Genomic DNA, 15301 nt, shown 5'->3' on the forward strand with positions numbered 1-15301 from the left:
ATTTCAGGGAATGAAACCCCATTAGAAGGACTTGTTTTCACTACTACGTCCACCCTTATCCTTCAGGCCGATCTGAATATTGAAAGCTTTGTCAGTGCCGAGCTCTTACCCCAGATATAAGAAATACTTTACAGAAGTCCAGGACAGGCAGTATCTGTAAAAAGCTTGCCGCTTCCAGTGTATCTTGAAGATTATCCATATTTAGGGAAAGTTTTGCGGTGTAAATGAAATCAATAATTTTCTTTAATCCAATTTTGTTAACACCGTGTAATTTGATGCACATTAAGTCTTGTTCCTTCATTCCACCTAGACAAGAAATCAGACGACATTTTAATTATCCCTAAGATTTGCACATTTTAAATAAAATGTAGTACATTAAAAGCCTTTGTTCACAGCAGACACCTGAGTATGCATATGGTGCTAAACGAAATTCTAGTTTTAATTATTCAGGGCTTAAAAAAGTTACAGTAATGTTCTTTTGCATAGATCATACTGACAGTTTGCAGGTGTGGAAGGCAGAAGTTATGCAGATACATATCGAGCAATACAAACCACAAGTTATGTAACCTGTTCTATAAGTTACTATATCTTCCATTCATCACTGTCCAGAAAGATCAATGTCAATGTATTATTACTTTCTATGTGGTAGCGCTGTTTTATGAATAGGATTTTACCAGTTTATTATGTCTTGTACATTTGTGGCTACATTTTTTTAGTTGTATGTATGCAATGGAACATGGGAAGAAATCCAGCAATGTATATATGGTGCAGTTCAAGGTACATTTACAAGAAACCCAGAGTTTATAACCCCTCCCCCCAACTTCCAATGGAGAGAAATTTAGATTGCTTAACATTTTAGCTGGCCTTATAAGGACGTGTGATTTTTCTTGCCAAAATCCTAGTTTCAGTCAAGAATACGTTAACAGAGATGTAGTATGTGTTATTTAGCTTACACAAGAATATATCACCTGTAAACATGGCTTTGAAGTAATCGCTTGAGGAAGCCATCATAGCTCTGTGAACCGGAAAGATCTCATCCCCATCACCTGGTATTAGAGTAACATCACAAAGCAAGCCTTCTATTCTTAACTGGTCAAAGCCCTACAAATCAGCACAAGAGGAAAAAAGAGAATGTCAGGAATTACAATTATTAATGTCACTCTGGAAAATCTGACATCGCCCAATAAATCACATCTGATTTTCAACATGACTCCTCATCTACAGGCTGCATCAGGAGAAGAAAGTTATTAGAGCCCGGTTTGGTGGACTAATGAGAATCCAGTTGATTTTTGTTTTTTAAACACTTTTTGCATCATTCTGACTTTCACCAACCCTCCTATATCTGATGCTGTTTTTGTTTAGCTTTACATTTTTCTATGAAAAAAACATTAAATAAATGAATTACAACTCATACATATAGCCCATTGAAAAGTACTTTTTCATTATAGTCTTGCAAAATATATCTCTATTAACATTTATGGTGTCTGAACACACTATTGTATAATAAAAACAGCCTGGCATATTACATTTCACCAAATAAATTACAATAGATTTTCAGGCATTCTAATTATGCTTTTATATTGCCGATAGCCATCACTCCTAATGTATCTCAAGTCTGCCTGGGTAACGTGAGAGTTGGAACCACCAGTAACACATAATGGCATTTTTAGCACAAAATTACTGTGCAACACTTTCCTGGGTAACTCATAACAAGTTTTATCAAAAATTTCCAACCTAAAAACACATTAGGCTGGAAAGACTATTTTCTCAAAAGGTTGTTGAATAACCCTAAAAATAAATGAATTGCATTTTTAATTAAAAAAAAAATGATTACTTAGAGCACATGAAAAAAGTCTGAAGCAGCTTTATTCATTTACATTAATACATTTTATTTGTACACAACCATCATGAACCTAAAAAGGGAAAATAAAAATAACTATACATAACAATGGTTAACTACTATTAGTTTAAATGCATGACATGCACATTGCAAATAGTACCGGTCACACTATTGTATTCTAAAAGTCCAATACTACATTTAAATCTGCACTACCACCTCAAAATATTTTCCTAAGGTGCCCCCAACTTCTAGCCAGAGTCCTAGGGGCTGCTACTGTTTTTCCTGGGAGCTCAGCCAATTCTGTAATACAGAGCCAGCTGATCAATACAGCTCATAGTCTTTAAATGCTGGCAGGTAGGGGTCAGAGAGAGAATACCAAATCACAAACTCTGTTTTAGGCTGGGTCTGTGAGATAAATAGAGGTCCCAGTAAAAATGGCTGCAATGAGTCTTCAGTTTGAGGCCTCCTTAGGCTGGAATGCAGCTATTCGAACACAACACGTCCTATTCCTGACGTGTTAACATGCAACAGAAGCAGATTATAATAGCGATTTATTTCATGTATTTTCCCAGCACTTAAGCTGGCCAAAACACTGATCTTTTAGGCTACATAACGTTCCAATTCAGCCTCACAAATGGAAGATCAGATTGCACAGATCTAAGTGTTCTGCGTGTGGGTCATACAGGCAGAGCTCTAGGGCACCTTGTTTTCAACCGCATCATCAGACAGCAGTGTTCAATACCCAGATAATGATACTGTCTAATGAGTCCAACACACCGTCTAGAATGTCCACATTATCCTTCTAGCTTTAATATTTCAGTTTGTATTAAAGTTTACACACAACTTAATTACTATCCATTACCAGTCTTTAAAAAAATTGAATAATTAAATGCACACCTTCTTAGCATTCACACAACAATTAGACACTAATGAATATCTCAATCACATATTATAATTCTTTGTAAAGAAAAAGATTCACGTTAGTTCCCTTTGTGATCTGTGAATAAATCGTTTAGAAGATTAGATGAAAAGTAGGTCTCCTACCTGTAACACCACTGAACTATGAGTATTGCTGGTGAAAAAGCGAGTGGTGCCCGTCTTTGAAGACTGGAGGTGAGCAGACACACCCATATCGGTGTTCCCAAGAGACACTTTCAAGTGAGGGTCCTCCTCCTCCACCAAAGATCTGAAATAAAATGGTAAGCAGACTAAATCTTTTAACACTTTAAAATATTAACCAAGAAACCCATTCTCTTCACCAAAACAAAATAATAATCTATTTACGGTTTTATAACTTAACAGTTTACAACCCATTATAAATATTTCAGACATATTGCTACATAAATACAAGCAGTTATAATGTGTTGCTGCAAGTAATTCCTTGCCAATTTATAGACAGTTTACACTAGGGAAGGAGTAGCTGAAATATTTCTGGAGTAAAATATATTGGGGGGGGGGGGGGGTACATGCATACAAACAACTCAAAGTGCATCTGTCACCAACACAGTGGGGGCTTTCATGTGGTCACTAAACACGTTCATTTGGAATATCTACAATACTAGTTAAATACAGATAATCATTGCTGCCTGTGTGATACAGAGAAACAGACTGAACGTTACAACAACAAGCTATTCAGATAGGATAAAGTGGTCATGCTAAACATGTGATAATGTCTCAATTAGACAAAAAAAAAATGTTCAAATCAAAACCTTATGTGGTAAATCTAATAAAAAGACAACGGCACTACATTTTAAATTGGTGACATATTTAAATGCCTGTTCTACTGCTAGTTACTTGTGCTCAAAATCCATTTTTTGGCTTTCTGTACCCTTTAACTGAAAACCCATAATATAAACGATTGTTGTATTTAAAAAAATGAAAATCCATTCCTTGCTCACTAATATTAAAATGACTCATTTGGAAAAGTCCCATGAGTGAATTTGTAATAAACTGGTCACTGCACAGGATCAAGAGAAAATTGTGCTTCCCCAAAATAGGGTGAAAAGAATATAAACTACAAGCCCTACATGATAAATAATGCAAAGTTCACTTCACAAAACTCAACGCAGCAACAAAATATTTAGATTCAGTTTGGTCCAGACTTTTTTTTCCTAAAAAGCTCAGTACATTATCATGAAAATCCAAAATGTTGTTTTATTATTGCTATGGCAGATACAATGTTAATGATCAAATATGCTAAAAAAAAAAAAGTCAATAAAAGACAATGGAAGTGCACTATATATGTATCAATATGGGAAGCTAAAAGACAACAAAGTTACACTGTATACAAAAAAATGTTAAGCCTGTGGTCAGCAGAAATGCTTCAACCTTATAAACAAAAGGTAATGATCGTACTGTACATTGAAGAATCCAAAAGGGAAATAATCACACTCATTGTTCCTAAACGTTAAATGTTGAGAATACCTGGTTTTAGAAGCCATGGACACAGAGCGCGTTGATTGAGTATGATATAGTTAAAGCAGTCAGATAGTAAGTGTCAGACTGCAGGGTTTCACACAAGACAATCTGCTAAACTGGAGAATGAAGGTGCTCAGGAAGCCGCCACTTCCTTTGCATCTTCAGATGTACAAGATAAACCAATATGGTTACAGAAAATTATGCTTAGTTTATAGACTATGAAAACTAATCTCCTGGACAGGAAAAAAACAAAACAAAAAATAAAAAAACAACACACACAATAAGTTAATCCCCTCGTACATCTTTGTCACAGGGCAAACAACATGTATGTTAAAAAATTATACATTTTTGAGTTCTTCTCCAAAGTACAAGACGTGCATCAATATAGATCTTATGTATACTCTTAGGGAGACGTGTCAAACTTGCGGCTCAGCATTACTGTGGGAAAACAAGTGGAACGTGACCCGGCTTTTATTTTATTCGGTTAAAAGACTTCGAAATATCACTGAATACAGCAGAACAGTATGCATGAGAGTTCAGTCAACCTTCCCTGTCAGTGTCACATGACCATTGCGCATGCAGATTACAATTTTTTTCTCTAAATTTAAAAAAAACAAACCCTAGATAAAGTGATAGTGATAGAAGACCGCAGTCCACATCCTTTGCATGGGAAACCTTTGCCAAATGGATCAGACGATAGTGATTGCCATCAAAAGCAATCATCCAGAGGGAGAGCTTCTTAAAATAGTCATTTCTTTATAAAGCGCCAGCAAGTTCCGTAGCGCTTTACAATTGGGTTTTTTAAAAAACACAGTAATAAAACAGTACTGGGTAATACAGACAGAAGTAAAAAGGCCCTGCTTGCAAGTTTACAATTTAGGAAGAAGCACAAACTGCTCAATAGTTTGCTGTGACACCAGTTAGGCATAACTACATGGAGAACACTGAACTTTATAGGAGACCCCAATGTTCCACTATCTGGGGAAAGGCTTTCAAATAAGACTTTAATAACTTTAGAGGAGCAGAGTGTTCTGTGAGATGTCTACAACAGAACAGCAACAAAGGATTATATTGTTGACTATAATACATATAAAAATATAGAAAGTATAAATTATTGGTTCTTTGATTGGGTCCTAATGGTGACATGGCTCTTTCAAGTACCTGGAAATTGGTTCTATCCTTAATAGATGTGTATTCAATACTGTTATTTACTACAGGTTAACTGTACCCACAGGCCACAGCTAATTACCTTATACATAGATGCACAAAGCACCCAGCTACACATGCTATTGTGAAATGCACATAAAATTATTTATTCCTTTATGGATTTGTTTTTAGAGGAGTTAACAAGACCACCTGTTGGGTACAATAAAAGTACACGCTTTTGCAGAGAAAGAACGTTTAAACCTCGGTATCCGAGATCAGAACAGAAATCTTATTGGTTTAAAGACAAGGTTTGGGTGGTCTATCTGTAGAATGGACAAATGGAAGGACTAATCTCAGCCCCCTGCCTGCCACACTCTTGAGGGGCGGGTTGGGCACTACAGAGGCGCTTCAACACTCTGGAATCAATAAGAATGATATATTTTTTTGAACTCATTAGAGACAATGTTCAAACTATCTGCCATTGTGACTGAAGTCATATGGTTGCTAAACACTTAAATGGAAATAAGAAAAATGGAGCAATCAAGAAAAAGAAAAGAAAGTTCCATTACCGCTCACTATACGCAGAGTGATTGTGACTTTCCCTCCTAGATGAAGAGACCGGTGTAAACTAGACTAGTCACTGTTGTTCATCTACTCCCGACATGAACATTTGTACGCAATCTATTGATTCCTCTCATTAGGTAGGCAATCTTGTATGCTACAAAACAGATATTACAAAGACAGATTTTTGTAGAATAGCCCTGCTAACATGTGTTGCTTGTATAAAAGTTGTACTGTAAATCTAGACATGGACACTTAATTGGAATTTAAATGCATAACTAGGCAATTTGAAAGTTTGTGTCAGCCATTCAGTTCCTTGATGGCGATACAGAAACAAGGTAGTGGGGGCTGCCATCAGCGCATTTTGAAGGAATAAATTACATTGAAGTAAAGCATAGCAGTAAGAATCGTAGGTGGTAAAGTGAGGTGTTTCCTTTGGGGAACGTACGCTACTACCAATTTAAATTGTGGTCGTCTTGGGATAATTGATCCATTTGAGAACCACTCTTCCATGTTCACAGCTCAGCATGTATCAAACACCAACACATCTAAAATGCTCCATGTTTAACTTTGTTGGCAGTGATTCAATGTATTAAACCCTTTGGGAGTTACTTAATGAAAGGCCATCAACGTTCAGTTGGCTTATTGGGAATTTTGAAGGTAATCAATTGTCTTCTAAATATAGAAAAAAAAAAGTTATGCAGGAAAATCAGTCATTGTTACTAAGTGAATGTAAAATAGGTGCTGCCTACTCAGATCTCGATATGTGGCCATTCTCTGACATCTCTTGTAAGATTCCGTATTAGTCCTCCAGTTCCATTCATGTGCAGCCATAATGTAGCAGCATAACTACAGTTTAATCATTCAAAAAGTGATGTTTTCACATGGAGCATAGAGGTCCGTTCTGACATTTACTTGCTCCTTTTTCAGCCTCGGCAGCTTTATGGAAAAAGTAACATTCAGATTTAAATTGGTACGACAGGAAGCATGAAAAATTATGTTTGCATTATGCTCTTTAGAGGGTTAAACGTGTTTGCTACCTGTCCCAGTCATTTGCTGAAAGCAAAGTAGACTTAAATTGGAACAGACCCTCAATTTGACAATGTTTATTTTACAACTAATCACAAATGTGAAAGTTATTATATGTATTTCTGTTCAACAGTCTTAGCCACTCGTTTTATTTTAGCTACCACAATGATCTCAATAAAAGTGTCTGCTGTAATATGAAGACTACAAAAAACGAAATACATAACTGTGACCACAAGCATGCTTTGCTTTAAGGTCTACTTCATAATCATTGAAATAAAGTTTCCGTAAACAAGTTGATATTAAAATCTCTATAGAACATATTTCTTTTAAAAATAAGCAGTTTATGTATTGCTCCACACTGATGAATTTAAACATGGGTTAGGCTTCCATAAAAAAGTCAATGTGTAATCGCTTGCACTCAAGCTGATTAAAACAGAGCAAATCAAAAACCCTTTGGAATTTTAAATCACTTTTTCAGATTGTGCAGTAACAACCAGCTCATGTCAACCACTAGTAAAGCTCACAGTAACCTTGGATTCACCAATACAAACAGTCACTATGCCTTACTTGTTCACAACATAGTGCACTCTAGACCAGTGTTTCCCAAACACCGTCCTCCGGGACCCCTAACACTGAATGTTTTCCACATCTCTTTGCTGGAGCACAGGTGTATTCATTACTGATCGACACATTTTGAAAAATCAACAGGTGTTAATAATCTCACCCTGCACTGTTAGTGGGTTCCCGAGGACTGGGTTTGGGAAATAGGGTACTAGACCATCATATTGGGAATAGTTCACAAATCTTTGCCTCCACTGCATGCTGTAAATAGGCGATTACCAACAAACTATAACATTACAAATGGTGACACAAGACCCAATTTAAGGATCACGTTAAACTTATGCAGAAATAATGTTTGAAATGCAAAATTATATTTTATGAATACTTCTATTACACATGTCACCCCCCATCCCTATGTTAGATGTCATCAAAGCTGGAGATTCGATAGTCTCTAGGACCTTAACAGTATTTACAAATATTTCCATGGGGAGGCAAGACAGGATCAGGATATGGATAGAAAGAGATTATATATATATATATATATATATATATATATATATATATATATATATATATATATATATATATATATATATTCAAATTTATATAAATATATATATATTCAGTCATGTGACAACCACAGATTTTGTATTGTGATTCAAAAAACAAGCCCTACCATTTCCATGTCGATACAGAAAGTAATTTGAGCCCAGTGCTGCTAATCAAGTGTGCACTTTCTGATGAGAATCACCTTTATATAAAAGCAGAACCTTTGGCAGTTCAGTCTGGAGCATTTAGGTTTGTTTTAACACGTTGCCAAGGAGAAAATACATCTATAATGAGCTCGGAGAAACAATTTTTGCTGCTCACCAGACTGAAAAAGGTTAGAAGGCCATTTCCAAACAATTTGAAGCTCATCATTCTACAGTGAAATATTTGCAAATGGAGAAAGCTGAAGACATTTGCCAATCTTACCAGGAGTGGGTGTGCTAGGCCATATGATGCTCTGAGAAATCACTAAGATGCAATACAAACTACATCCACGGACCTACAGACTTCTGAATACAGCAAGGGTTAAAATTCAGGCATTTACCACAAAACAATACTGAACAGGTAAAGCTTTAATAGAGAAGTACACACCAGAAAGTCTCAGTTGTATTTTCTAGCAATTTATGGTAAAAGTAGAATGTGTTATGGGCAACTTGTCACATGAATTAGATTTATAACATTTTTTAAGGCTTGTCGACAACTAGGCAAATAATGAACAAATACGTTAAAAAAATATATATATTTTAAAGAATAAAATAGAAGTATTTGTTTCCATGTTTTGGGTAGATTACTTCTATCTTATGAATTAATGGGAGGAATTCTCATTGTAGCAGGATCCCCTCAATGTACAACACTACATATTGGTACTTCATAAATAAGGATAACAACTCACAAAATTATAGCACATGTGCAGGGGATGGGGCCCCTTTAAACAAACCTACTGGCAATTACTGGCTGATACAAGTTAGAATTCACGAGCCACAATGCTACCATTGGGGGGGGAACAAAAAAAACAAAAACACACAACACACTTAAAATTGCAATACCGTTAAGGAACAGAGTTCCCCACGTTGTCCCCTCCCCCTAGTCAGGGTACCAGGGGCCATGACAAGATGCTTTCTCCCCCATGTGGCTCTGCCAGTTCTGTAAAAACAGAACCGGGAAATTTGGTTAACCACCTTTAAAAGGCAGCAGAAGAAGTGACCAATCACAAGTTGCAATATCACATTAGTCCTCCAGCTCACTCCTGCCCCCCCCCCCCCTCACCCTGGTTTTTAGCAAGAGCTGAGAGAGAATAGGAGGAGCCCTGGGAAAAATGGCTGCACTAGGTCATACTAGGTCATGGTGCAACTTTCACAATAAAAAGTGTTTAACAAAATTGCTAGGTGAAGCCAAATGGAGACATGTATAGAAGAAGTTTTTTTAATGTCAAAGTGTTCCATTTATTCCTTATTTTACAGTATTCTTACCCACCAAACTGCAACATGTTCTATTCCCTTATCCACCCCCTGCACCAACTAGCTGATGTCAGTTGTGCAAGAATAACTATGACATTTACACTGTGTACACAGAAGTGATGCAGCCTTAAGACAAAAAGTTAACCTGTTCATAGCAGCAGCAGGCTGCCATAAAAGCAGAGTTGAGAAGTGTTTCCCACTGATATGGATCTGTCAGTTTTTTTAATGCCTTGGTCTAATTTGAGGCTTCTCTTACAATGAGACTTAACGTATAAAAAATTGTAAGACAAATTAAAACCGTTAATAGTGATCTATTTTTACAGCAAAGAACCCATTCATAAATGTTTCCAAATAGGGTTCTCTCAGTATGGCATGTAACTGACCTGCATACAGGAATACATAATACAGTACAAGATAGAAGGACGTTGACTGCAAACATTCACAACCGCCAGAAAGTTCTACCCGAAATTAGACTAACAGCCAGTATTTATTTCTAATCGGGCTGTGACTTGCTCAACAACTCAGGACTAACCTATTTTAGTGGAACAAAAAAAAAAAAAAGAAAAAAACAAAAGAAAACCCTAAATGTTTCTCAGCAAGACACTGTGCTCACATTTAAAAGAAATCCAACTGGGTCATAACCAGGACAGGAAAAGAAATTAAAAATGTACATGCCCGCAAGCTGCATCACTTCATGAAAATCAGGTCACGGACACTGAAAACATGAAAGGCACACACTCTTGGGGGGTGCATTTCAAAAGATGTCCTCTAATATAGAGAGACAAAGGCAGTAGAGACTGATTTGGATATATAAATACAAGGCTGGAAGATTGCTGTTAAAAGGACCATAAAGTTAATGGTAATTATTTGGCATTAAGGGAGGTTTGTACATTACAACTTGCTATGAAGTAGCACACATTATGGTGTTGGGAATGTTTTAGAATATAATTATAGTTCAAGCTCCTCCCCCTTTCTCCCATCAATCAATTGTTGCAGCAACAATCAAGATTCAGGAAAACAGGAAAGAAAAATTAGAAGGCATTTCTGTACGACGTTGGACCGTTTATGGGAGTACATGGAATCTGACTAGTAAGTGTGGATAAACACTGACTGGTCATTTTAAAACAGATAGCCGTGATATATTTATTTCACCCAAATGGCCATTTCACGTTCAATATCAAAAGAGCAGTGTTTGTTATTAGAGTCATTATAAAAGTATTTGACCAAAAAAAACAAAAAACAAAAAACACTATGTAAACAACTAAGAGCATTTGACCTTGTAAATACCCAGCCTTTATGTTTTCTTCATACACAATCTATTGCTTCTGGTTGTTCTAGCAGAGACAACAACCAGAAATGGGTCTCCTTGTACCTCTTTTCCCAACCTATTGTGTACTACTAGCTAACAAAATGTTAGTTCCATTTTATTATTTTGAAAAGGTATTTTCAAACAGTTAAACTTCTATACAAATAAGATACTTTGTAAAATGTACTTAAAATCTGAAATTAAAAGGCATACCGTTAGATCAAAACTGAACTATTGGTCCAAGAGTGGACATCAGACCTAAACCAGAGCACAAAAACAAAGCTCAAGAACCAGCATTCTAGTGCATTCATTGACACAAAACACCCTGCAATACTAATCAGAGTAGACCCTGGTTGAGAGTTCATATATTCCTTTTATTTATTGATGGAAAAGATGACCTTTATCATTTTTGGGGAAAGAATAATGTGCATAAGCCCACCTGAGGAGCTGTTCCAGAAAAGCACACAGTCTATGCAAAGCGACACAGCTAGCAGCCAAGTCCATTATACAAGTAACTGCATTGCCTGTGACAGCCAGGAAAGATTTGACATGTTTTGCCATTACTAGTCGGCTTAGCCCTTTAACTCCAAGACCGGTACACTGTCAGCACTCATAGGGTTAAATAATGAACACCATAAGCAGTGCCTGACGCTTGCTTACATTACATTTTTACATAACAGTTTCTTTAAACAAACATTTTAAACACACAAGCAGAATCTGGGTGACAAAAATAAGACTTTTCATATTGTATTACGCAATGAAAACACTCAGTGGCATCCACTGTAACCCGTCAAAAACAGATCAGCCAGCACCTTAATCTGATTTTTCTGTTGCCATAACAATTTCAGGAGTCCTTGATGATGTAAAGCTAGAAGTGCATTTATTAAACCACACAATTGGGTCTTCAAAAAGTCATGGACAAAGAGAAGCACTGGATACAATTTATACAAGTTAGGCAATTTTCTTAATTTTGTCATAGCAAGGTGCCGAAGGTCCACATCATGGAAGGGCCCAGCTCTATACAGAGCCAATTCAGGAAGTAATGGAGGTTATGAACGAAGCTTGCAGCAACCTCAGAGACATGAAATAAATAATGTGGTTGCATTAATATCATTTTAGAGCTATAATTTTGCATCTGTTAATGGTAATAGAAGCACTTTTAAAACAGATCACTAATGACACAAACAGGTTAGTTTGAACATTTGAGAAAACAAAAAGAACAGTTTATCAAATAGCCAAGACATAAGAAACTATTCAGAGGGTACAATGGGTAGAGACAGAAACCTGAAGCACAACATTTTAAAATGTATAAAATACATACACACACATGCAAAAAGGTATAGGATCCACCAACCTCATCACATCTTATAAATCATGGGCATACATGATTTATGAAGGCTTATTGGCACAGTACACAAGTTGGACACATCATTGCTCAAACATTTAAAGTTATGGTTTGCCAGAAAAAACAAAAACCATAAATATAAAATGTGTTATATTTGTCCACCTTACACAAACTGAAACACCAATGGTCGTTGTTTAGGGAAACTTACAAAGACCACTAATCTTAAGGCTGGACCTTTTTTCAATGTAGAATACCCAATAACATACGTAAAAACATAAATATTTAAGAGGTATACCTTATAGTGATAAAGAATTGATACAAATCTGGGGGTGCAGGTGGGAAGTGATTTTCCCCATAGGTCTGCAGTTTGCCACATATTTATCTTTAACTTTGAACTGCAAAATGCGAGTGATGCATTTTGCACAGAGGGTATTCTCTTGAATGAAAGCCCACCTTAGGTTGCCTCATGTCTCTCACTTACATGTATGCTGGAGAAAGTAGCGATGACCTGGATGTTTTAAGCACGGGAACGGGGAATTTCCAGATAGCAGGAGAGCTGGTTTTCCATTTCAATGGCATGTTGTCACCACGGTACTACAATAACAGTAAACAGCGTTTCCATAACAGACTACCAACTAGGACTTCCATCCCACACACTACTGACATCGCAGTGGATGCTGCTGCTCTGCACACAAGCAAATGACTCTGCCAATGCCCCCAGACCAATGCTTCCAATCAGTAAAATAGGGTTGCCAGGCATCGCCTTTTAAATCCTCCTGTCCCCTAAAGCGATATGATGAGTCTATCGTTCTACCTCAACAATAGTGCCACCTCGTTAGGGAAGCGTTGACTGCAGTGAATAGTAGGGAGAGGGGAGAAGGGAAAAAATCTGCACTGCACACAGCAGTACAATGCAGCTTTATTCTTGTGCAGCTAAAAATCACATGCAAATAAAATCTTCATTCTAATGGAAGTCTACTAAGGACACAGCAGCACTATAATCAAGCACAGAAAGCTTTAGCTTCATTTCTATCCAGTACAGAGGGTGGGAGAAGGGGATTTGCATAAAATAAAACATACCTACTCAGAATACACTTGTCATCCTCTGAACATTCTTCCTTTGAGCTGCAACAATACAAATGGGATATAATTCTCAGCATAGCCTTAGGCCAGGGCTAGTGAGTGATCAGTGGCTAAATTCAGCAGCCTGTCTTCCTCTGGAGCAAGCTCTGGTCAAACAATGCAAGAGTGCCATAATGTGGGGGAGAAACAACAAAAAAAAATATCAGTCCTTTTAATCCTTCATTGGGACGGAAACATGCAGAGACGAAGGGCTGTACATTTCTGCATAGCGTACAGCTGTGATGTCTCTCATCTCCCTATTCTTTTGCCACATTCTGGAAATGCAAAATCTTCTACGGCTAACATGCTGTAGATTCTGGGATATCTCAGTCTTCTGCAGTAGAGAAGCGTGCTCTTAATAGCAGTCCTTGTAGGGACGCTATCAACAATCTAATTGAATGCTCACCCCTCCCCCTGAACAGATCAGGAATTGCCTAAAGTACTGACAGGGAAGCCAGGCATGCAGGTGTACATATGGGGCCACTCTGCAGGTCTCTGGTCTGTTTGCTGACCTCCAGAGGCTGCCGAGTAGCACAAGATTTTTAACCAGTAGCAGCAGATAAACAACAATTCAGGCTCATCAGAAAGGGATGGTGTGTACCAGCTAATCAGCAAACAAAAGACCCCCGGATTAATTACAATAGACCTCATTCATTCTGTGCACTGCAAGCCGTCTTTTCAGTGAGCTATTTTTTATGTGGAGGCAGTGAAGATGTTTTCTGTAATATAATGTATATATGCAGCTATTCCAGATATATTCAATGAGAAATACATTCAAGAGGAAGCAGTTTATATGTCACACTAAAATGTGTGCAATATTGTTGGTTGTTAAATAGTTTTGACAGCTTTAGAACATACAAAAAGGGGACTAAAAAAAAAAACCAAAAAAAAAACCCACAATGTGGGTGTCTGAGAACAATCAGCAATACCATACACATGGATTTTGCAGTCAAAAGGCAGTTTAACACGAGTGACTCAGACTAACTACATAATGCAAATTAGCTATTTTAATTTGATTTTCAGAACATTTTAGATATATAATGAAAATTCTGGAACAATTTCAAAAGATCTCCATCATTGTACACTATGTGTCCCCAATTGTAAAGCGCTACGGAATATGTTGGCGCTATATAAATAAATGATGATGATGATGATGATGATGATGATGATATGACTTATTATTAAAAGTCACAAAGATGCCATCTAAAATTCGTGTGGCTGTGGGCAGAGTGCTTTCATGCAGGATATGAAAACCTAAGGGGGCTTCTAATATCCAGATTTACAATAGGAGGGACATTATTCCTTAGAATACGCTGATTTCCCTAAAGGATGAGGACATGATAACTTCATTAATACATATTAATATATGTGTATTACATATACATAAAACATTATTCGTGTGTTATACAGAAATAACAACTGCCATAGAAAAAGATTAACAAATATACACAAGCACACAGTTTTATAAATCTGGAAGTATACCACACAATTAAGATCTTCCACTTCTATTCAAGAGCTTCCAAGTCAAAAACAGAAGAGACAGTTCGGTTCAGGTAGACCTCAAACCTAAATAAAACAAGTCAATGTGCACATGAGATAGTGGAACATTTTAGTCTAACCAGTCCAGTGTTTTCTACACCCAGACATATTCCTGATTTCCAAGCCAGTGGGGCAACATTCTTAGAGGCAGTTTCCTATTTGACAGACTGAATGCTAGTCTGCAAGTTAAATGGAAGCGGTTTTATATATAAATCCAAAATAAAAGAGGCCCCTAATCCATTTGGTCACATATGTGAAATCTGTGAGATTCATGGAAGTGTGCATCGTGCTTCTGTATTTAATGGAAAGGGGGCTTCCCTTTGTGAAGGCAGAAACAGAGAGCAGAGTACACCTGGCCTTTGTCTCTCTTGCTATATGTAAGGTATTAATATGAATATTAGCTGCTTTGTTACTATAAGACTCAATGT

The 15301-nt window shown here is 36.9% G+C and overlaps 1 protein-coding gene across 6 annotated transcripts in view; it reads right to left on the reverse strand.

Moving 5' to 3' along the window:
• KLHL13 (kelch like family member 13) overlaps nt 1-14311 on the reverse strand; it is a 33712-nt gene extending 19401 nt beyond the window's left edge. Inside the window, exons 1-5 of one of the 6 annotated variants that reach the window (XM_075187230.1) lie at nt 13297-14311; nt 12694-12806; nt 2885-3026; nt 969-1101; nt 110-306 (exon numbers count right to left, since the gene is read on the reverse strand). In XM_075187230.1, the coding sequence (XP_075043331.1) occupies nt 110-306; nt 969-1101; nt 2885-3026; nt 12694-12791 (570 nt within the window). In that variant the 5' untranslated portion in view covers nt 12792-12806; nt 13297-14311. Of the gene's footprint in view, nt 1-109; nt 307-968; nt 1102-2884; nt 3027-4264; nt 4477-12693; nt 12984-13292 lie in introns of those variants that run through there. The other 5 variants (XM_075187228.1, XM_075187231.1, XM_075187233.1 and 2 more) reach the window with 5 other exon arrangements.
• Nucleotides 14312-15301: the final 990 nt, after the last annotated feature.

Source organism: Mixophyes fleayi, chromosome 9 (genome assembly GCF_038048845.1).
Source record: "Mixophyes fleayi isolate aMixFle1 chromosome 9, aMixFle1.hap1, whole genome shotgun sequence".
Taxonomy (NCBI): domain Eukaryota; kingdom Metazoa; phylum Chordata; class Amphibia; order Anura; family Limnodynastidae; genus Mixophyes; species Mixophyes fleayi.